Source organism: Mesoplodon bidens (genome assembly GCF_964165515.1).
Source record: "Mesoplodon bidens genome assembly, chromosome: 1".
NCBI classification, from domain to species: Eukaryota; Metazoa; Chordata; class Mammalia; order Artiodactyla; family Ziphiidae; genus Mesoplodon; species Mesoplodon bidens.
This window is the reverse complement of record NC_138176.1, coordinates 148,509,237-148,533,848: the sequence shown is the minus strand read 5'-3', so window position 1 is coordinate 148,533,848 and position 24,612 is coordinate 148,509,237. Positions and strand designations below refer to the sequence as shown.

At 39.3% G+C, this 24,612-nt stretch overlaps 1 protein-coding gene across 3 annotated transcripts in view; it reads left to right on the top strand.

Annotated features, from left to right (window-relative positions):
- WDR19 (WD repeat domain 19) overlaps positions 1-24,612 on the top strand; it is an 88,928-nt gene that overhangs the window by 45,489 nt on the left and 18,827 nt on the right. For all 3 annotated transcript variants that reach the window (XM_081250413.1, XM_081250412.1, XM_081250414.1), the window contains exons 17-29: positions 52-256; positions 2,868-3,027; positions 3,221-3,331; positions 7,611-7,720; positions 10,898-10,955; positions 12,891-13,031; positions 13,112-13,194; positions 13,673-13,756; positions 15,002-15,148; positions 15,466-15,590; positions 18,394-18,506; positions 20,051-20,119; positions 24,275-24,352. In XM_081250413.1, the coding sequence (XP_081106539.1) occupies positions 52-256; positions 2,868-3,027; positions 3,221-3,331; positions 7,611-7,720; positions 10,898-10,955; positions 12,891-13,031; positions 13,112-13,194; positions 13,673-13,756; positions 15,002-15,148; positions 15,466-15,590; positions 18,394-18,506; positions 20,051-20,119; positions 24,275-24,352 (1,484 nt within the window). The remainder of the gene's footprint in view (positions 1-51; positions 257-2,867; positions 3,028-3,220; positions 3,332-7,610; positions 7,721-10,897; positions 10,956-12,890; positions 13,032-13,111; positions 13,195-13,672; positions 13,757-15,001; positions 15,149-15,465; positions 15,591-18,393; positions 18,507-20,050; positions 20,120-24,274; positions 24,353-24,612) is intronic.

Sequence of the window (24,612 nt, the reverse complement as noted above, 5' to 3'; positions counted from 1 at the left end):
TGTGTGCTGAGTATTAGCTTTCAGCATTAAGATGTCTGTTTTATAATATAGGATCCAAGGTCATTTTGGCTGGTGGCACCAAAGTTCCCTTCTGTCATAAACCTTTGCTGTTATATAATGGAGAGTTGACCTGCCAGACACAGAGTGGAAAAATAAACAACATCTACCTTAGCACCCACAGCTTCCTCCACAGTTTAAAAGATGTGGGGCTTAATGATCTGAGGCAGATGCTGACGCAGACTTTAATGCTAAAGAGGTATGGTTTTAAACACTTCTCGTGGGGCCTCTCATTTGCTTTTGTGATTTTAAAGGTCAACTTCTATTAAAATAGTTAGAGGTAATAGTATTTACCTCGTTTACTTCACAGGATTATTGTGAGGCTCAGATAAGATGATGGATATGAGAATGTATATAAATTCTAAGGGAAGTACTTTTGTACAATACTATCGGTGCTTTATTCCAAGAAAAGCCCTTCAGAACAAAAAGGTTTCTCATCACCCAAATAGCACAGTTATTGCGAAATTCTAATAAACATAATTATTTCAACACTCTTAATTTCATCATAACAAAGTTTGATTTTACTTTACTTAAGATTTCCTTTTCCTGCTCTTTCCTCTCACCTCTTAGGGCCACTGTGAATTCCTTTGTGGTTCTGATTCTTCTCACCATCTCTTAAATGTTGCTCTTCTTCAGGGCCCCTTGAGCTCCTTTCTTCTCTTCTCACTCTAATTATTCTTCCAGAGTGAATCTCCTCAAAGATGGTTTCAGTACCATCTATACGAGGCTGACTCCAAAATGTGCATCCTTGACTGAAACCTCTGTTTACCACTGCCTCCCAGTCATACGTAGTTGGGAGTCCATGAGTTCTTCAAACTTGCCTCATCATCTTCCCCAGCCTCCCCCCCTGCCCGAAACACATTGTGCACATGCTCTACCACCCACCCACACACGCACACACACACCCTCACACACACACCTCATACACACACCCTAACACACACACACCCTCACACACACACAAACACCCCTACGCACACCCTCACACACACAGCTTCACACACACATCCTCTCACACACCCTCACTCTCACACGCCCTCACAAACACACGCTCACAAACACACGCTCACACACACACTCTCACACCCTCACACACAGACACACCCTCACACACATGCTCGCTCACACACACCCTCACACACACCCTCACATCCCTCACACACACACACCCTCACACGCACCCTCACACACACACCCTCACACACACCTTCACACACATGCACACACACACTTCACACACACACACCCTCACACACACACATACCCCAGGTCCTTTTGTCCTCTGCTATTCCCCCACCTTAACTCAGGCCCTCACGTGGAGTAATGTATAGCAGAACCACTTTCTGACTGCTCTCTCTGCTGGTAGCCTGATGACAATCTAATGTATTCTCTATACACTTTGGAAAATGTGAATCTGATCCTCTCATTTCCCTGCTGAAGATCTTCCAGTGACTTCCTGTAGCCTTTAGGAAGAAACACCTGCTTTTCGGGGACCTCAGCATGACATGCCAGGCTCATGATGATTTCATGCTCTCCTCATCTGTCCCCACTCCTCCACTCCTCTCTGTGCACTGACTGCTTGGATTCAGTATTTTTCATTATTTCTTGCCTTGGCATGAGCCGCTTTCTCATCCTGGGCTGCCCCTCCCTGTCTCTGTGGACGGTAACTCCTCATTCTTCACCATACAGTGGAGTGCTCTCCTCCTCCAGGAAGCCTTCCCAGAAGCCCCGACCACTGGCAGTCTAGGTCAGGGCCTTTCCGATGTGTTGCCTTAGAGCCAGGATCTGGTGTGCAGAGTGGTTTAGCACATGTTATCTCTTACCACTATGTGACCTGGGCTGGATTTTTAAGGCCTCTAAGCCTCACTTTCCTCATCTCTAAAGGAGAAATAATAATAATACATAATGGATAGGGTCGTTAGGGTGATCCAGCGAGAGAATTTATACAAAGCACTTAGCACAAAGATCCACATATTGTAGGCACTCCAGTACCTTTGTCATACTGTGTCATAGTCATCTGTTTTCTTACCTGGCTCTTCCACCTTCCCCAAGTATGACTGCCTGAAGGACAGTGATCTGCATTTGAGCCTTATGTCTTGGTTCCTGGCACATAACGGTGCTCAGTGAATGTGTGTTGGATAGAAAAATGCATCAGTGAATAGAGGGGGAGGTGTAACATATTCATTAATGTAGGGGTTCCACAAAAAGTCTCACTGGCATTTATGGTTAAGTTTTATACCAGAGGTCAGCAAGCTTTTTCTGTTATGGTCCAGATGGTAAGTATTTCAGGCGTTAAGGGCCATAGGGTCTGTCACACCTACTCAGGTCAGTTGTTGCAGTGCAAGTGCAGCCGAGACAGTCCATAAAGAGCGGGCAGGTGAGTGTCTGTGTTCCACTCACACTTTATTCTCCAAAACAGGCAGCTGTGGGCCATAGTTTGCTGACCCCTGTTTTAAAGTTCCCAGTTTATAGGAATAGAGTACTAATTTTATTAGACTTATGTGAGAACAAAAATAATTTTCATCTGTGTGTGAAGTAAACCAAGAATAAATAAACAGAATCAGTTGTTGATGAGGGAAGGTGGTTATACAGAATAGATTCAGATTAATTCAAGAAATTCAAGAAAAAACATCTGCATAAAACTGGAAGAAAAGTTTATATAGCTTTTCATAACTTGAAAATGATTAAAGATTAAGAAATGTTTCTGCAAAATTTATCTAGGGCATAACATTAAGTTATGTACAATCTGAAAGTTGCCTAATAGGGGGCAAATAGAGCTCCTTGATTAAGCTTATGTATTCAACTGCTAGGTTTTCTGATGCTTGGGAAATGTGCAAGATTCTGAGTGATCATGCTGCCTGGAATGAGTTGGCCAGAGCTTGTCTACACCACATGGAAGTGGAGTTTGCAATCCGTGTTTATCGGACAATTGGAAACGTTGGCATGGTGATGTCCTTGGAACAAATAAAGGTAAACAGCATCTTAGGGGAATTATCAGATTAGCATTTAAATGGTGTTTAGTCAAACATTTAAAATTTCTGCAGTTAATCTTACCTAACTCATAAACAAATTAATTGATAGACCACTACCACTTTCTCCTAAGTACAGTCCTTAAATAAAAAACCTTTGTATTTCTTCTCATTAAAACTGCTTTTATTTGTAGGGAATAGAGGACTACAGTCTTTTGGCAGGACATCTTGCCATGTTTACTAATGATTTCAACCTGGCTCAGGACCTGTACCTGGCATCCAGCTGTCCCATTGCTGCCCTGGAGGTATGGCAGCAAATGAGGGGAAAAACGTGCAAAGAGGCTCTCACCTTTTGTAGAGTTAAAATCTCTCAGCACCAGATACCACATGCCTTCCGCCTCCTAGAATTCAGATTTCAGCTTTAAGAGTTCCTGAGTATTCATTAACTTAAGAAATATTTTCAATGTGCATTCTGTGGAGCCATAAAAGGCATGGTATTGTAACATTACCAAATAATTTAAAGTCAGACTGTGTCCAGAGAGGACAGATTCCATAACTTACAAAAACGCACACAAATAAAAACAGCCACCATTTCTTTTTCTTTCTTTCTTTCTTTCTTTTCTATAGACAAAGATGTTTATTTTAAGAGTATTTTTTTTGTTTCTTTTAACATCTTTATTGGAGTATAATTGCTTTACAATGGTGTGTTAAGTTTCTGCTTTATAACAAAGTGAATCAGCTGTACATATACATATATCCCCATATATCCTCCCTCTTGCGTCTCCCTCCCACCCTCCGTATCCCACCCCTCTAGGTGGTCACAAAGCATGGAGCTGATCTCCCTGTGCTATGCGGCTGCTTCCCACTAGCTATACATTTTACATTTGGTAGTGTATATACGTCCATGCCACTCTCTCACTTCATGCCAGCTTACCTTTCCCTCTCCCTGTGTCCTCAAGTCCGTTCTCTAGTCTGCGTCTTTATTCCTGTCCTGCCCCTAGGTTCTTCAGAACCTTTTTTTTTTTTTTTTAGATTCCATATATATGTGTTAGCATACGGTATTCGTTTTTCTCTTTCTGACTTACTTCACTCTATGACAGACTCTAGGTCCATCCACCTCACTACAAATAACTCAGTTTCGTTTCTTTTTTTTTCTTTTTTTTTTTTTTTGCGGTACGCGGGCCTCTCACTGCTGTGGCCTCTCCTGCTGCAGAGCACAGGCTCCAGATGCGCAGGCTCAGCAGCCATGGCTCACAGGCCCAGCCGCTCTGCGGCACGTGGGATCCTCCTGGACCGGGGCACGAACCCGCGTCCCCTGTATCGGCAGGCAGACTCTCAACCACTGCGCCACCAGGGAAGCCCTCAATTTCGTTTCTTTTTATGGATGGGTAATATTCCATTGTATATATGTGCTGCATCTTCTTTATCCATTCATCTGTCGATGGACACTTAGGTTGGTTCCATGTCCTGGCTATTGTGAATAGAGCTGCAATGAACATTGTGGTGCATGACTCTTTTTGAATTATGGTTTTCTCAGGGTGTATGCTCAGTAGTGAGACTGCTGGGTCATATGGTAGTTCTATTTTAAGTTTTTTAAGGAACTTCCATACTGTTCTCCATAGTGGCTGTATCAATTTACATTCCCACCAACAGTGCAAGAGGGTTGCCTTTTCTTCACACCCTCTCCAGCATTTATTGTTTGTAGATTTTTTGATGATGGCCATTCTGACTGGTGTGAGGTGATACCTCATTGTAGTTTTGATTTGCATTTCTCTAATGAGTAAAGATGTTGAGCATCCTCTCATGTGTTTGTTGGCAATATGTATATCTTCTTTGGAAAAATGTCAATTTAGGTCTTCTGCCTATTTTTGGATTGGGTTGTTTCTGTTTTTGATATTGAGCTGCATGAGCTGCTTGGAGATTTTGGAGATTAATCCTTTGTCAGTTGCTTCATTTGCAAATATTTTCTCCCATTCTGAGGGTTGTCTTTTTGTCTTGTTATGTTTTCCTTTGCTGTGCAAAAGCTTTTAAGTTTCATTAGGCCCCATTTGTTTATTTTTGTTTTTATTTCCATTTCTCTAGGAGGTGGGTCAAAAAGGATCTTGCTATGATTTATGTCAAAGAGTGTTCTTCCTATGTTTTCCTCTAAGAGTTTTATAGTGTCTGGCCTTACATTTAGGTCTTTAACCTATTTTGAGTTTATTTTTGTGTATGGCGTTTGGGAGTGTTCTAATTTCATTCTTTTACATGTAGCTGTCGAGTTTTCCCAGCACCACTTATTGAAGAGGATGTCTTTTCTCCATTGTATATTCTTGCCTCCTTTATCAAAGATAAGGTGACCATAGGTGCATGGGTTTATCTCTGAACAGCCACCATTTATTGAGTGCTCACATGTGCCAGACACTTTTTTAAGCATTGACGTATTTTAATTCACTTAACCTTCACAACAGTCCTGTGAGATAATACTGTTATTTCCTCTATTTTCCAAATGGGAAAATTGAGGTGCATTTGTCTTTTATTTATTATGTGAAATTCTCTTTTGTATGAAGAGAAGGTTAAGGTTTGTGTATCATCACTAGTTTCCCAGAGGTGAGTGTTGCAGGTGAAGGATCAGAGAGGAGTGAAGGACCTAGTTCAACGCAAGGAAGGAAGGAGCTGTGGCTGTGTAGAGTAGCGGTTAAGAACATGGACTTTAGAGTTGGACGTGGCTGGGTTCAGATCCCAGCTCTGTGTAACACTGGACAAGTTATTTCATCTCTCTGTGCCCTAGATCCCATTTAAAGGAGGGATAACAATATCTAGCCCACAGGGTGTTGTAAAGATTTAATAATGAGGTTAGATCTTTTGGAACAGTGCCTGAAGGGCTGTAAAGACAGAGATGGTGGCTGCTGACACTCACATTATTTCACCCCAGCCAGCATTTCTACAACCACATAGGGGGAAGCATATTTGCTGTTGATTTCACAACTTCTCTTTTCAAATTGTTCTGTAGCAAATTTTCATTTTTAAATTTTAAGTGAACTAAATTACTTTTGTTTTAAGAAAAAATTAGATAATTTTACAACATTATTTGAGCTCATTGGGGACACCCTGAGAAATTTACAGAACTTGGATTGGTAAGCACTGAAGTAGGAACATGGCTGCACTGAGTGAGGGCAACGATGTCATCCCAGCTCTTCTGCATTAACTATGGACACTTGTGTGCTGCTGGATTTGTAAAGGATTTAAGGTGATGGCTTCTCAGTGGAAAGAGGTGATTGAACCCCGTTGTTCCTTTAACCTCACTTTGAAGACTGATAGGTTAGCTAAGTAAAGAGGTTGGAAGCAAAGCCCTACTGCCCAGCCGTGCCACACACTAACAATGAGAATTTGTGTGCAAAACTAGCCTCTCTTTGCCTCAGTTTCTGGATCCCTAAAATGGGCACAAGAGCAGCTCATTACAAAAAGCCTAGTTGTGAAAAGTAAATAGGCTGGGCTTCCCTGGTGGCGCAGTGGTTGAGAGTCTGCCTGCCGATGCAGGGGACACGGGTTCGTGCCCTGGTCTGAGAAGATCCCACATGCCGCGGAGTGGCTGGGTCCGTGAGCCATGGCCGCTGAGCCTGCATGTCCGGAGCCTGTGCTGCGCAACGGGAGAGGCTACAACAGTGAGAGGCCCACGTACCGCAAAAAAAAAAAAAAGTAAATAGGCTAATGTCCTAAAACAGTACCTGGCAGAAAATAGCACTTACAAAATGTTAGCCATTATTAATTCTTTACAAAGAGTGAATAAAGTGAGGAGTGAACTCTAAAAAATTAATGGTTTAATCTTTAATGGTTAGTTTATATGTGGAATTGTGTACCAGACACAGATAAAAGACCTTGGGAGCCAGAGAGAAAGACACGTTCACGTTTTATTTATGTTTGCTACTATTTGTCTCCTGATATACATTCAGATTTTCTCAGAAAATAACGTCAGTTCCTACAGTAAAGTATTTCTCAACTTTTTCTTTATTATCTCCCCTCTAAAAAGAAATATTAATTTTAATTTAGCTGATTGAATTAATTTTAATTCAATTTAATTTTTTCCTATGGAGAAAAATTAAATACTAAAGAGAATAAGATTTTGTTTAGGATTGAGTTTTGGAGGGCCACAAACCATTGTAATAGCCAAGATGTTTTTGGTCCCCAAGAACCAATTTTCACCCTTTTGGAGGCTCTGTCACCTGCATTGAGAATGTATGCTATAGTAATTTATTGTCTTTGGAAAGACCAAGTTTCATTTTTAAAACAAAAAGTATCTGTAATCACTTTTATTAAAAACTATATGGTGGGGGCTTCCCTGGTGGCGCAGTGGTTGAGAGTCCGCCTGCCGATGCAGGGGACACAGGTTCGTGCCCCGGTCTGGGAAGATCCCACATGCTGCGGAGCGGCTGGGCCCGTGAGCCATGGCTGCTGAGCCTGCGCGTCCAGAGCCTGTGCTCCGCAACGGGAGAGGCCACAACAGTGAGAGGCCCGCGTACCGCAAAAAAAAAAAAAAAAAAAACTGTATGGTGACTGTGCAGAATAATTTGCTATTTGAAATTAATATCTCTCTCTTCCTAATAGATGAGAAGGGATTTACAGCACTGGGACAGTGCTCTACAACTGGCAAAGCGTTTAGCCCCAGACCAAATACCGTTTATATCAAAAGAATATGCTATTCAGCTTGAATTCACGTAAGTACTTGTCTTTATATGTTTCAGTCAGTATCTAATTATTGAATATCTTCAATTCTAAACTGCTGTTCATTATAAGGCCATTGATTTAATAATTAAATCCATTGATTTAATAATTGCTTCTTAGGTGGAAAAAGCCATATTAATTATACATCCAAAAAGTGTTTTATTCTAACTAATGATGTCTTATCCATGTATTTATCCACTTGCATTTTTAGCATCAAAGTCTAAGTTGGGGTCTAAGCCTTTTCTATATTTAGAGTCTAAATATTATTTTGAATCACATTCGGGCAACAACAGTTACACATAAACATTGGGGTGACTCTGCTTTTCTTAACCTACACGCATGACCTTGACCTCTTTGAACACTTTGAGGATTTACAGTGTGATTTCAAGGCACAGTGAAAAATACCAGGCTTTGTTCTACAACTTCTATTTGCTTAAATTTGTACTTTTTCTTTTGTAAATTGAATTGCACATGGATAAAAATTCAACAGTTAATGTTGAAAATCAAGCCAGAAACTTTTCACAGGTGGATATGTAGTGCTAGAATAATAATCCTTCATGATGCATGATGAATAGGCTTCACAGATCTTTCCTACCTTTGAAAATGCCATAATCTATTCTGAGAGATTTAGAATTTTCTAGTGCTGTTAATTGCTAGATGGTCTTAACTGTCAGAAGTCCTAATTGACACACTATACATTTTTATTTCAATGCTGCATAAAAGTGTAAGTTTAGAGGCATTCAAGATCCAATTGTAAGCTTACCTTCAGCCATGGTTAATGCCACTATTGCAGATACCTGCAGAGACAAAAAATGAATAATTCATTTGCAAATATAAGTTCACAGGTATATGTGCAATGACAGTTACATCACAACTGGACAGTTTCTTTTGACATTTATTATAGGATACATTCCAATTTCAAAAACTGTAAAATGGGAAAAATACTGTTTTTTGAACAAAGAAAATATGGTTCTAGCATTTAAAACAACATTTTTATATACTTCCACTTTGTTTTCTATAGACTTTAGATTCATTGAGAATGTTGACAGATAATAGTTGTAGAAATTATTCCATCAAAAGTATTCTTTCATTTCTAACCAAGATACCTTATTTAAAATTTTCCATTTTGCAAATAAAAACTTTTGAGATTTTATTTCTTCTTAGTCAACCTTGATCTAAATTTGGCACATTTCTGCCTCTTATACAGTTAATCCATATGTTGAAAAGGTCAAATAGGAATCTTAGTACTTAACACAATGGACAAGGCCCTCCGTGTCTGTCCTGAGAGTGACTGGGTCTTAGAGTAAAGAGAAAAGGGTCAATACATTGGGAGATGACCCACCATCTCCTGTCAGAGCACAAACACCAAAGTAAGCCCTGGAACCATCCAGAAAACTTCCATTGTCTCTTCTTACAGGGGAATCAAAGTTTTTGTAGCAGACCCTCAAAAACTGTCTCATTATAGTCAGAGAGCTGAGCTAGTTGAAAGCCTGTGATGTTGTTGATATTTTTTAACCCTTTCTGGTCAACACTTCACCATGAAGCCACCAATTCCCAAAACTTTCACTGCTATTTCTGTGCTGACCCCTGGACCCTGATCTAGATACACACCCCAGTCCCCCAAATCAGGAGACTTTCCCTTGTGATAATAGTAATGAACAAAGTATATCTCATCATCATCCGATATCCCAGTAGCCACCAGCTGCTGATTTTGATGCTAAGGCCCTAGGCCTGAGCTCAGTTCCATCAGTCTGTTTTATTCTGCATCCAAGACATTGATTAGATCAAAGCAGGACCAGTCTGTCACCTGTGGGAGGGATTTAGCTCTCCAGTCTGGCACTAGAATAATGAGCTAGATCCACATGAGAGTTCCAAAATAAAATAATAATAAAGTGAGCGAACTAAAATACCATAAAAATAAAGTGAGAGTTCCAAAGTCTTAATTTAGCATCTCCTAACTGGGTTTGCCAAGGAAAACCTCAGGCTCCTGAAGGAGGAACTGTCAGGAGACATCTCTAGCTGTATTGACGTAATTGGGTCCAAGTGTTAGAAATTCGCACTTAGGAACACTGCTGACTCTGAAGCCCTGGGCTGTCCAAAACAAAGTTCTCAATCGGCTTCTCTTCCAGAAAATTCCTTGTAACCAACAGATGAGGAAACTGAGTGAGGCTGAGAGAGGTTGAGTAACTGGTCTAAGCTGATAAGGTGGAGCTCAAATAATGCCATTTTCAGAGCTGATTAATTTGTTATGACTAACACACCATTGTAAAGCAATTATACTCTAATAAAGATGTTAAAAAAAAAGAAAGTAAATTTATTATGGAGGAGATGATTTCTCAGAGGACAATTGATCTCCAGACTGATCTTAAGCAAATCACTGATCCATTCTGTTCCAAGCAATAAAAATGAATTGAGGTAATAAATATGACTTCTAGATATGCAGATCCATGTTAGCATTGGTCATGGGAATAGGGAGTGGTATTATTTATTTCACGTATAATACTTCTAATCAGAATAAGAACCAGGGCCCTTAATACTGTCATCCCCAGTGTTTTCCTTCATTTCTACCCAGATTCTCTTAATACATATTGTACTTATAAATATTGGGTGTTTGGGAAAAACATTCTTTTTTATGGTCACATGATTGTCTTTAGTGCCCCAAAGGAGATAATTAAGCAAAAGTGACCCATAAAATTTAATGTACCTCCCCAAAATGCCTAGCATACTGCAAAGTTAGTACCTTACAGTCTTAGCAAAATCTAGCTTAATAATAATTTTTTTTTTTTTTTTTTGGCGGTACGCGGGCCTCTCACTGTTGTGGCCCCTCCCGCTGTGGAGCACAAGCTCCAGACAGGACACACAGGCTCAGCGGCCATGGCTCACGGGCCCAGCCACTCCGCGGCATGCGGGATCCTCCCGGATCGGGGCACGAGCCCGTGTCCCCTGCATCGGCAGGCAGACTCTCAACCACTCACTGCGCCACCAGGGAAGCCCTTAATAATTATTTTTAAAGTAGCAAAATAATGGACTGCACTTGAAAGAATGCATGTATAAATGTTGTATATCACACCTTTTATGTGCTTAAGCAATTCAGTGACAGATGATCTTTTAAATCTTGTATATGTAAATAAGATACTTAAATGTGTATTAAAATTCACTTTTTTTTTCAGGGGTGATTATGTAAATGCTTTGGCTCATTATGAGAAAGGAATAACAGGTGATAATAAGGTAACCTTGAATAAAGATAAGATATGCATAATTATCTTTGGGTTTGTTGTTAGTTTCCTTTAAAAAATAATCTTATTTGCATTGTATTTATTCCGTATATAGCAGGTGAGCCTTTTTTCAGTTTATTAACAGCTTTGCAAGGATATGGTTAAATCATTTTAAAACACTGAACGCTTAAAAACTGAAGTTGACAATATTTTTATCAGTCTGAAAAAGCTATGTTTCCCATTACACCCTAATTATGAGCTTCATATTAAGGTTGGGAGTATGATTTTTATCCCTTCCCAGTTACAGGCTAGCTATGATTTTCATAAAGCTGTTCCTTTTACTCTTAAAAAGTTTCAGTAACCACTTTGAAAGTGAATTCCCAGTCCATAAAAGTTTGTTCTGCCATTTCATTCCTTATGCTGTATCTTTTATGATGAACCTGGTAAGCATGTACTTTACCCACCATTCCAGTCCATTCTCCCATCCCAGACGATCCCAGAATTTTAGCTCCAGAAGCTAAATTTTGCGATAAAAATTGATGTTTTTAAGTTAGGTGATGTCAAGATTGAAAATCTTTTTCTTTTCTATATTATATCTAGCATTTTATTACGAAAGTAATACAATATCAGTATAGTCAATTTGAAAAATCACCAAAGTATGTTAACCTGCAAAGTGAGAGTCCAATGTTCTCTCCTCCATCCACACTCCTTGATGGTAACCACTGTTCATGATTTTATATATTTCCATCCAGAATCTCTGCTAAGCATACAGATATGTATATAATAGGGATTTTTACTAAAAATGAAATCATTCACTTCCATTCATTCAGCAAAGATCAACTGAGAATCCATTCTGTGAAAAGCAACATTTTTGCTTTATGGTCTTTCCAAATCAATACATTATGAATGTTTTAATTTTTTAAGAGCTTCTAAAATTTCATTGTTTGGATGTACCATGGTTTTTTCATCCACTCCCTTATTGATTATATTGTAGTTGTTTGGGGTTTTGTTTCTATCAAAAACACCACAATGAATATTCTACCTAGTATATATATCTTTAGCTACTTAAAACAGTATTTCTGCAGGATATATTCTTACAGGTGGGATTCTGGGTCATAAAATGTGTGCTTTTAATTTTTTGTACTGCTAGATTGCTCTCCAAAAGAACTTGTAGTAATTCATCCAGCTGTTAGTTGTGTAGGAAAGTGTCTGTTTCCCTCACATTCTCAACACTACCAATCTCTACCAATTTGATCAGCCAAAGAAAAGAAGGTATTTCATTTTACTTTGTGTTTGATTATTAGTGAAGTCAAGCATGTTTTATTTATTTATTGGCCAATTGTATGTTTTTTTTATGAATTGCCTGATTATATCCTTTGTTCATTTATCTCTTGGGGTTTTGACATTTTCTTTGTTTGGCTGCATCTATTTAAGTTCGTCCTTAATTGTGTTATTAAAGACAGTCACCACTAGTCACATGTGGCCATTTAAGTTATTTAAAATTAAATAAAATACAAAATTCAGTTCCTCTGTCACAAAATAAATAAATAAAGGTTTTATGTTTCATCAGACCTAGTAGAGAAATTTTCAGTTTGATAAGTATTTTCTCTTTTAATGTTATTCATACATAGCATTTATGCTATGTGCCCAGTATATTTCCTCTCACATAAAATTTTATACCAAGAAGCAAGGTATTACGACAAAGAGGCAGTAAAAATTTGGTCTTGAGCACAAAAGATCTAGACTTCTAAAGAAAAAAATATAACTTTACAACAGATGATTTTTTTTAAAAGACTCAATGTTATTTCAAAATCTTGAGATTTGCCAGAAAAAGATTAATGAAAGTAAACCATAACCTTTGGGCTCATTTTAGATTTAAATTGTTTGGCTAGAATACATCATTTTAAGTTAGGGTCTGATTCATTAGTTATTTGCCTTCTAATTTCAGGAACATGATGAGGTATGTCTGGCTGGCGTGGCCCAGATGTCCATAAGAATGGGAGACATCCGCCGAGGGGTTAGCCTAGCCCTCAAGCACCCCAGCAGGGTCCTTAAAAAAGACTGTGGAGCCATATTGGAGAATATGAAGGTAGACATTTCTGTGAATAAATATTCATGTGGTCTCATACATAATAAATTTAGTATTTTGATAATCTCATATTATTTTAGCAATTTTCAGAAGCAGCTCAACTCTATGAAAAAGGTCTCTACTATGACAGAGCAGCATCTGTTTACATCCGCTGTAAGAACTGGTAAGAATTTGCTAAAATTTGTTCTGAGCAGGTGTGGAAATGAATGTGTGTCGACGATCTCCCCACTGGCTTTCTTGCTGCTCCTCCCAGCTGTACAACTATTGCCTCTATCTGGGCCTTCCTTCCATCTCCTCTTTTTCTTTTTAGATGAGTTCACATTAATAGTTCCTTTTCCAAAGAACAGCACATTTTCTTGGTTTAATATGGGGAAATACCTGATCAGATAAATTGCTAGAATAAAAAAGCCCTGTTGTCCCCAAAGACTTAATGAACTAACCTTCATTTTCCCACAGAGGGTGGGCTAGTGGGGTTGGGGGCCGGAGAAAGAGCAATTAAATCTTTTACCTATAGGAGGCCAAGACTTTTTAAAGATAACGATAACTGTTTTTTGTATCCTAAAAACTAATATCTGATTGTAGGAAGCTACTATTAGGGCAAATGTAGTGCTGATATTATTCTCCTAAACCTACCTTTCTAGGGCAAAAGTTGGTGAACTTCTGCCTCATGTTTCTTCTCCAAAGATTCACTTGCAGTATGCCAAAGCTAAAGAAGCAGATGGAAGGTTTGTACAATTTCTCAATTTTATACAAATTTAAAAGAATGTTTTATAAATTAACTATTGATATTTACAACCCTCTAAGAAAGGCAAAGCACAGAAAGACAGAAAATATCTTTACTCCTCACCTGGCTTGAAGTGCCAGACAATTAAATTTTCCCCACACTTTTATATACCTCAGTCAATCCTTTATGTATTCATATATGGACTAAAATCTCATTTTTACTTGAGGGTTAAATATTAGAAGTTGAAATTTTGATATAATATGGCATGAAAATGAAGTTAGGCAATAGTCACTTTATTAAGGACGATAACTTACAGATGCAGAGGAAAAGAAAAGTGAAGAAACATGAAGTTCATACCTATGGCTGCACTGTTTAAGCCACAAAACAGTATTAAAGTATATCAATGGATAGTTGTATCCTAAATGTACAAATATTTCCTGGAACTTTAACACAAGAAACTCAAAGGCACTAGGAGGAAATGGGCTAAAGACAAGGAAGAAATACAGTTATGAAATTATATTTTATGCAAACGTGAAAAAGTTCTATCTCACTGACAGTAATTAAATTAAAGCAAACAGTATATCATTTTAACTTATCATATTGGGAAAAGATTTACTTTAAACTAATAACCATATTGTCAAAAAGCACTTGTTTTACATGACTGATGAGACTGTAAATTTCTAAAGCCTGTAGAAAGTTATTTAGCAATATGTATTAAGAGATTTTTAAAGGTTACTTCCTTGTACTTTTAGAAAAGTAACCTTAAGAAAGAGATATACACTAAGTGTCTTGTTAAAACATAAAGAGCTAGAGAGCTCATGGGGACTGAACAGAAGTCTTGAGCCCCATCTAGCTCCATCTAAAATCACACAATGATTTTATATATCACTGTTAAGCTATGTCTCTAATTGTGAAAAATTCCTTATCTTCTGTTTTCTAAAATAAGCCTGTATTACTATTATAATCTTTCCACTCTAACAAAAACAATAAAATGTAAAAAAGTGTACATATATGGTTCAGATGAGAAAACAGTAAAATTTGTATTTTACTGTTAGTTTATCAAACCTCTGAAAAGAATATATTTTAGTGAAATGGTTCCTGATATTCTTTCTGATAAAAAATGAAGAAGTTCAAGAAAAATAAGCAACCACCGTCAATAAAAAAGTGTCCCAAACATTTATTGACATTTTTTTCCCCAAACGTGACAGTGTTAAGAAAGTTTGTCTGAAATAAGTATCTTTCATAGATACAAAGAAGCTGTTGTGGCTTATGAGAACGCAAAACAGTGGAACAGCGTGATCCGCATCTACCTGGACCACCTCAACAATCCAGAAAAGGCTGTCAGTATTGTCAGAGAAACCCAGTCCCTGGATGGAGCCAAGATGGTAGCCCGGTAACATAATGCATTAATATTTTTGGACTTCCAAAAACAAACCTTAAAAGAGAGCCCCCACTTCCTCTTATCAAATAAATCAATTCAAATGGAATACTTATTCTGTTTTTTGGGGTTTTTTAAAAATTATATCTAAGTGTTTAAATTCAAAGGCTGTTTGTTGTGGTCAATGTATGAGAGTATGTTTTCCAAATATAAACATATGGTATAGAACTGCAGTTTACCGAATACATTTTTACTTTTAAATGGTTTCTCTTATTTTGTAAATGACAAACTTCTTTTAAATGAGTCAAGTTCATTAAAGTACTTTGTTTCAGGTTTTTTCTACAGCTAGGTGACTACGGGTCTGCCATCCAGTTTCTTGTTATGTCCAAATGTAATAATGAAGCTTTCACACTGGCTCAGCAGCACAACAAAATGGAAATCTATGCAGACATTATTGGTAAATATCGTTGTTTTCCCTAATTTCTCTTAAAGACTTTATCAAAGGAACACTTTGACTCTTGTGGTCTAATGATCAGATTTGTATATCCACAGTGACATGCACACACACCATTTATACACAGACACACACACCAGCTATATGTTACTTGTTAGATTTCAAGATCCCTACTATACCTTAAAGATGAGATGGAATTATAAGACCATTTTCAAAAATTAAGGTGTTTTGGGTGACTTCTACGAGAGGCCAGATTTCCCAAATCCTGCTACTGCTCAAGGAACCTGTTAGAGCAAGGTTCCAAGATGAAGGTAATAGGAAATGAAGAATGATTTTTGAAAAAGTTTTCATAAATTTTTTTTTAATTTATTTTATTTATTTTTGCTGTGTTGGGTCTTCGTTTCTGTGCGAGGGCTTTCTCTAGTTGTGGCAAGCGGGGGCCACTCTTCATCGCGGTGCGCGGGCCTCTCACTATCGCGGCCTCTCTTGTTGCGGAGCACAGGCTCCAGACGTGCAGGCTCAGCAGTTGTGGCTCACGGGCCTAGTTGCTTCGTGGCATGTGGGATCCTCCCAGACCAGGGCTCGAACCCGTGTCCCCTGCATTAGCAGGCAGATTCTCAACCACTGCGCCACCAGGGAAGCCCCCATAAATTTTTTAAATTGAGTTATAAATTAAGAATATGGGGCTTCCCTGGTGGCGCAGTGGTTGGGAGTCCGCCTGCTGATGCAGGGGACGCGGGTTCGTGCCCCGGTCCGGGAGGATTCTGCGTGCCGCGGAGCGGCTGGGCCCGTGGGCCACGGCCGCTGGGTCTGGGCGTCCGGAGCCTGTGCTCCGCAACGGGAGAGGCCACAACAGTGAGAGACCTGAGTACCGCAAAAAAAAAAAAAAAAAAAGAATATATGATGTGGTTTTTAAAGATTTTGCAAGTACAAAAGAAAATTTTGTATTCTGAGAATACTGGCTTATAGGTTTTCTTCCCATGTTTGTAATTATTCTTAGAAATTACTGAAATAATTTTCAGATTTTTCACTTCATGGGCCATGTATAACATTATTTGTGGTGTGATTTTTCTTCTTTTTTGCCTTTTTTATTGTGGTAAAATATACATAATGTAAATTTACCATTTTAACCATTTTTAAGTGTACAGTTTGCTTGCATTAAGTACATTTGCATTGTTGTGCAACTATCACCACATCCATCTCCAGAACTTTTTCATCATCCTAAACTAAAACTATATACCCATTAAACAATAGCTCCCATTCCCCTCACCTCCCAGCCTCATAACCACTGTTCTACTTTCTGTCACTATGATTTTGACTACTCGTGGTACCTTTTATAAGTGGAATTATAATATTTGTCCTGTTATGTTATTTCTTTTTTTTTTTTTTTTTGCGGTATGCGGGCCTCTCACTGTTGTGGCCTCTCCCGTTGCGGAGCACAGGCTCCGGACGCGCAGGCTCAGCGGCCATGGCTCACGGGCCCAGCCGCTCCGCGGCATATGGGATCCTCCCGGACCGGGGCACGAACCCGTATCCCCTGCATCGGCAGGCGGACTCTCAACCACTGCGCCACCAGGGAGGCCCTCATTTTTTTACAATTCACAAAATGACCATAAGAATTGTTGGTGGGATTCACGAGAAAATTTTTGTTTCAGTCTTCAAGGGAAGTAATAGGTAAAAGTATCTTCTAATATCTTAGGAAGTCATTCAGGTAATTGGAGAAAATAAAGAGCTAAAGAAAAAAAGGAAATACAGATAAAAGCAACATTACAAATATTAATGTTTAACATGACAGATGACATTTCTGTCCTAACAATTGCAAATCATCATTGCACTAAAGCATTTAAGTTTTTCTAATTTCAGAAGGATGTGGCTTATCCGAAATCATGCACACACACATATACACACATATGCCCTCCCACTCCCAAAACATAACACACACTTTTCTTCACCTTTCTTTACTCCCTTCTTTTATAAACTCCATTATCTGCCTTGGTCTGGAGACACAGAGCTGTTCTTATACTTTGGTGCCCTGGTGGGCCTCCAACTCCCATGGGTAAATGTAAACAATGAATTGGAATTCCAGCAGCTTTGGGGTCTTCTGTGCTTAATATGTTTAAGCCTGTAAAAGAAAAACAGAAAAGGGACTTACCTGGTGGTTAAGACTCCACGCTGCCAATGCAGGGGGCCCGGGTTTGATCCCTGGTCAAGGCACTAGACCCGGCATCCCACAACTAAGATCCAGCACAACCAAATAAAAATTAATTAATTAATTAATTAATTAATTAATTTTTAAAATAGGAAAACAGTAGTTATCTTTAAATAGCATCTGTTGTCCATTGGAGTATCATCTCCCTTGTCTGACAAATACATACAGACTATTGTTTAAACTGAGCACTAGAGAAAGGAGATGGATTACATTTGCATTATGGTTAACTTTGCTCCTGATTGTTCCCTAGGGAAATCCTGGATTGTTCCTTGTTTTAGGAAATAAGATTGAGACTCTTAAAGAAAGATAAAAGTCACTAAGGGTAATGTCAAACTATAACCCAGCTTCTCACAAAGCGTCATAACTTCCTCTCCTGATTGTTATTTAGAGCGAAAAGAAGATGAAACAGAGTTGATATGTGGGGTTATTATGGTGAATGTGTTTTGTGATGAAAAAGACACTGATAATAATATTTACTGTTAAAAGGTTTTCATCACCTCTTTTTAGATCACCTGTTTTTAGATCCTGTTTTTAGATTAGCAATAAGAGGTAAATAAGTTTTGCTCAGATATTTTACTCAATGAATTCCTGTTGTAGGTTCTGAAGACACTACTAATGAGGACTATCAAAGCATTGCCTTATATTTCGAAGGAGAAAAAAGACATTTTCAGGCTGGAAAATTCTTCTTGCTGTGTGGCCAGTATTCACGAGTGAGTATTTGCCAAGAAAACATACTTTGGACTCCACAGGAATGATCAGATAAAATAAATAATGATATTAAAATAATGATAATCATTAAAATAATGATATTATTTTAAGTAATATCTTAAAATATGTTACACTCCCAGACACCCAGATTTGAAATATCAGAGTCAGCCTTAAACTCTTCCCCTCTCTCCCACATCCAGTCACATTCTGCCTTCATAACCTCTCTCACAGCTCTCTCTTTTTCATTCTAACTACCATCCATGTAATCCAAACCTGGGTCACCTCACTTTAGATTATGGCAATGGTTTCCTATTTTCCTCATTTTTAGCTTCTCTGTCTATAACTCATCCTTCATTTTGTTCCCCAAATGGTACTAACTTTGACTGACAAAGAGCCCCTAAAGCAGGGGTTATGGTGTTCAAGCAAGGGACGTAAACAAGTGAAGCTGCAGGGTCAGGCTGTGCATTCACTGAGTGACAGGGTAGGGACTGCTGGGCGGGATGCATTTTGTCTGAAGGGAACAGCTGTTGCTCACCTCCAAAAAAGTGTTGCCATTCAGGAGTTTGGGCCTACTAGCTCAGATCATAGGATTTTTTACAAGAAACACAAGTCTGGGTCAATATTAAAATATAGGCCCAGATATTTGTATAACATCTCGCTGGCCAAAGAAACATGTCTCTGTGTGAATTCAGCCTTCAGGCCATCAATTTGCTGTTCTGGCCTCTTAGTTACTGAGTCTAAACTCCTTAGCTGGCACTCAAGAGAATTTCCACAATTGACCAACCAGCCTGAACTTCCCTATCTGGCATCTAGCTTTTTCCATTGAAGAATCCTATGCTTCCGCTAGCCTTCTCCCGTCCCTGTTCTCCACCTGGGTTCCTCTTTGCCCTCTTCCCCAGCTTCCACAGACCTGTTCATCTTCAAGTCCTTTTCCTCTGTGTTATCTTCAAGATCATCCTCATGTCTAATCATCTTTTCTTCTTCAGACTACCTATAAAGCCACTGGCAATACTACCCATTTGTCTCTGAAACTTTTATAACTTTAAACGTCTTCATAGGTGTGGTGGTATGGCGTTCAGGAGTTAGACAACTACGGCTTAAAAATTTTGATTATAATAATTATATTTTCATCACATCATATAGATCTCTCCAATTAGATTGTACATGATACAAAGAGACGGCCTGGTATTTTCCATAGCATCTAGCACAGTCTCATATACAGAGCAGCAAGTTGTCAGTAAATATTTGTTGAGTGAATAAATGAATGAAAATAATTAACTCTTCCTACTGAAAGAGGGCACATTTTTCATTCTGATTTCATGTGAAATCAGAACTAGATTCTTCAAAGGGTCAACTGGATCCTTCCACTTTTTAAACTACACTCAGCCTTTTAAGTATATATTTTATGACTCAGCACTGTGCAAGCTCCTGGTTGAGATGAAGATACTTTCACAAACTGTGATTACTTTGTTTGTGTGCAAACTTTGTTTTTCCCAATGTGAAAGCAGTCTGAAAATTTTTAGTTTCTATTCAATTCTCATTTCAGGCACTTAAACACTTGCTGAAATGTCCAAGCTCAGAAGACAATGCAGCAATAGAAATGGCAATTGAAACTGTAAGTTAACTCTGGAATGAAACTTTCATGAATGCTAATTATTTTTTTTACTTTTTGAGGAAATTTCCAAACATTTACAAAAGTAGACCAAACAGCATAACAAACCCCCAGATACCCGTCATCTCATTTCAACAGCTATCCGCACATGGCCAGTCATATTTTATTCATACCTCCACCCTCTTTCCCTATATTATTTTAAAGCAAATCACAGACATCATATTTCATTTGTAGATACAAAATCTATCTCTAAAAGATAAGAACCTTTGCATTTTCTTTTAGGTGTAACTTGCATACAGTAAAATGCTTGAATCTTAAATATGTAACTCAATTAGTTTTTTCAAATAAAATCTGTGTACACCTGTGTAACCCCCATCCAGATCAAGCTCCCCAGAAGGCCCTCTGCTGCCTCCCAATCAGTGTTCCCCACCAGGGGTAACCATAATTCTGACTTCTATTCTTACAGATTGGTGTTACATGTTTTTGGATTTCATGTAAATGAAATCATACATATGTTCTCTTTTGTGTCCAATTTCTTTCAGTCAACATTAAGTCTGCGAAAGCATCTGTGTTATCATGTGTAGCAATAGTTCATTCTTATTCATTGCTGTGTAGTATTCCACCATATGACTGTCACAATTTCTTTACCCATTATTGTGTTAATGGACATTTAGGTTGTCTCAGTTTGGGCATATTATGAATAAAGTTGCCATAATGCTGTTCATGTCTTTTTGTGTACATAAGCCCTCAGTTTTATTGGGTATATATCCATGAATAGAATTATTAGGTCACAGAGTATATATATCTTCAGCAATAGTAGGTACTGCCAAACATTTTTTTCTAAGTAGTTGTACCAGTTTCACTCTACCAACAATGTAAAAGAATGTAGTTGCTTCCCATCTTCACCAGCACTTATCAGTCTATTTCATTGTAACTATTCTGATAGATGTGCAGTGGTATCTCATATGGTTTTAGTTCATTTTTCAAAAGAATAATGAAAGTGAGCATTTTTTCATGTGTTCATTAGCCATTCAAATATCTTCTTCTATGACGTTCTGTTCAAATCTTTTTTCTAATTTTTAATTGTATCATCTCATTCTTACTGATTTGTAGGACTGTATTATATATCCTGGATACAAGTCGTTTCATCAGATAGATGCATTGTTGTAACATGTATCAGTACTTTATTCCTCTTAAAGCCTAATAATATTTAATTGAATGTGTACACACTGCATTTATCCATTCATCAGTTGATACACATTTGGGTTGTTTCCACTTTGGGGCTATTATGAATAATGCTGCTGTGAACATTTGTGTACAAGTTTTTGTGTGGACATGTGTTTTCATTTCTCTTGGGTATATACCTAGGAGCAGAACTGCTAGGCTATATGTTAAGTCTATGTTTAACATTTTGAGGAACTGCCAAACTGTTTCCCAAAGCAGCTACACCACTTTACGTTCCCAGCAACAATGTATTGGGGTTCCAGTTTCTCCAACAATAATTTTTTTTTTTTTTGGTATGCGGGCCTCTCACTGTTGTGGCCTCTCCCGTTGCGGAGCACAGGCTCCGGACGTGCAGGCTCAGCGGCCATGGCTCATGGGCCCAGCCGCTCCGCAGCATGTGGGATCTTCCCAGACCGGGGCACGAACCCATGTCCCCTGCATCGGCAGGTGGACTCTCAACCACTGCGCCACCAGGGAAGCCCCCCAACAATAATTTCTTGATATTGCTCCTTCGCTCTTGCTGTTACCCACACCTAGGATGCCCTCCCTCCTGCACCTCGGCCTCCTACCCAACATGCAGGACCCACTTCACATGCCACTCCCTGTAAAGTTTTCCTGAACTGTCCTCTGGATGAAATTTCACCCTCCTTAGAATCCTGTAAGTACTCTGAACCTTACTGCTACAGGTAACCCCCTTCAGATTAGTAGTTCCTCAAGGTCAAAGGCCCATCTCTTTATAGAGTGTTTAGCACATTGTGGACACTCAATAAATATTTATTGAAACTACTATGTAGGTGATATTAGTTTCCTTCCCATTCCTTTATCCCTTTATCTTCTTTTCACCTTGAGACCCCTCCCCTGAAAAAAAAATCACCTTTACTTGCGACATGCATTTTCTCACAACCTGTGCACTGGTACCTGCTGATTCTCAACCAGAAGGCATAGCCCTTAATCATTTGAGAACATCTTTAAAATGTTCATGCTTCACTCACCCCCACCCCCATCCTCTACACCTCAGAGTTCTGAAATACCTTCTTGGTGTGTGTGTTGGAGAAGGGGGGCAGTAATAGACCCCTAGTTGGGAATCATCACCTGAGAGAACCCACGATAGGGATGGGAAAGATGGGTCTGTACAGCATCCAACGGGTAGCTTTGTCGGGGGCCTGCTCACCTTGCAGTCAGCTTCTGCCTTCACCCCTCTGTAAACCTTCTCTAAAAGGTCCCCACTGATCTCGTCCTTGCTAAATACGGACGTCCCTTCTCAGCCTGCACCCTACCCCATGTTATGGCAGCACTTTACTCTATTACAGTGCATCTTTCTCGAACTTCTTACTCCCTTAGAACACCGCTTCTCCTGCTCTCCAGGTACTCCTCAGATGGTCCCTTCTCAGCCTTCTTCTCTGGCTCCTCTGCCCGTCAGTGCAAGTGTCCTCAGCGTTCTGTCTCCACCCTTCTTTTAACTTCAATTCTGAGTGGCCACATCTGTTCCCTGCTGGCTCCCCTTTCCATCTATCCTGATGTCTTGGGTGTGCTCAAGTCCCTGAAATTCAAACTTAACTGGGCATCTTATATTTTTCGTTAGCTTTGTCTGGCAACACTGCCTGTTTGGCACCAGTCCAAGCCCTTTATGTGTATTAACTTATTTAATCCTTACAACAATTCTGTGAGTTAGGTATTATTTTTATCCTCTTTGAGGTCCCAAGAGTGACCTGCTCTGGATCACACAGGTTATCTTTTGACCTCAGGCAGGCTGACCCCAAAGCCCTTGCTTTAACCATTTCTCCGTACGGGTTTATTCACCCAAAGCCGCACACAAAAGCCATGGAGGTGATGAGCTCTACCTTCTCTTCCTTCCTTAGAGCAGTGGCGAGAGCAGAGGCAACAGGATTGGTCAAAGCTTAGCTTTCCTACACCGGTGACGACCACGGTCAGTGGAGCGTGCGGAAATTCTGCAGCCCGAGAACCTCTGTCCCCCACAGGTTCACGGCGACCTCTTCTGTGCTCAAGTCTGCTGATCTCATCCTTCCTCTCCTGCACAAAGAACTTCCGAACTTTTCCTTACACTTTCCCGGACGGGTGGCAAGCTAGGCCACATGTTGCTCTGTCCCTAATGAGTTTCCTTCCTTTTCTGGTAGCTTTTCTCACTGTATCACTAATGTGACTACGCTGTTCAATGTTCCTTCTCCTTGGCTGAGCTCCAGTTGGGTTCTTGGCTCACCTCTTTTTTATAGACACAAGACTCTTAAGCCTCCTAATCTTGTCAGTAACTATTCTTACTATCTAAATCTAATATATTTCCATCCTCCAATTTGATAAATAATTTTCCTGATCCACACCGCCCAACATGGCAGTGATTTAAGTGTGAGCTTTATGGAGATGACTCTCAAATCCAGATTTCCAGGCCAAAGTCCTCTCCAGAACTCCACCCCACATTTCCAGCTGCCTGCCCTTTTCTGGGATCCTCTGGCTGTACTTTTATTTCTACTTTAAATTACACATAGCCATATGCAAGCGCCTTTTCTCGGGGAGCTGCTGGAGATGAGGCACTTGGAGGTATATTGTTGTATAAGGCCCAGCTGCTGCGCTCAAGATGGCATTCTCTCCATGTCACAGTCACTTAAGAAAGTTTTTATTGAAACATCCAAGAAGTACATTCTCTCTGTGTGTAAAAAAACTACCACAGTATTTTGATATGGCAACTTAGAAAAGCTATAGCTTCTAAGAGTGGATTTCTATTAATGGAGACTCTACAAATGAATGAAGACATACCCTGAGCTTACATCATGTTTCAGGCACTTGACTATAGGTATTTTTACAAAATTTTTAAATTTCGTCTCCTCAGTAGATTATTTGTCCTCCCCCCCCCACCAACCATGACCACCCCTTCCTAAGTTTAAGATGCTGGACTTATTGTTTCTTTCTCTTCCTAAACAGGTTGGTCAGGCCAAAGATGAACTGCTGACCAGTCAACTGATAGACCACCTTATGGGGGAGAGTGATGGCATGCCTAAGGTACTAAAAGTGTTTTCGCCACTGAGATTCTCAAGTATCTTAGTTATGGTTTTACTTTATTCTGCCCTGTTTTTATCTATTATGGCTTTTGCATCATAGATGTAAAAATTTTTCTTTCTGGGTGCAGCTTGAGGTCATCTAGACAGACCCTGCGTTTTAGATATTGTGTACATTCACTTTTTTTTTTTTTTTTTTTTTTTTTTTGCGGTAGGCGGGCCTCTCACTGCCGTGGCCTCTCCCCCTGCAGAGCACAGGCTCCG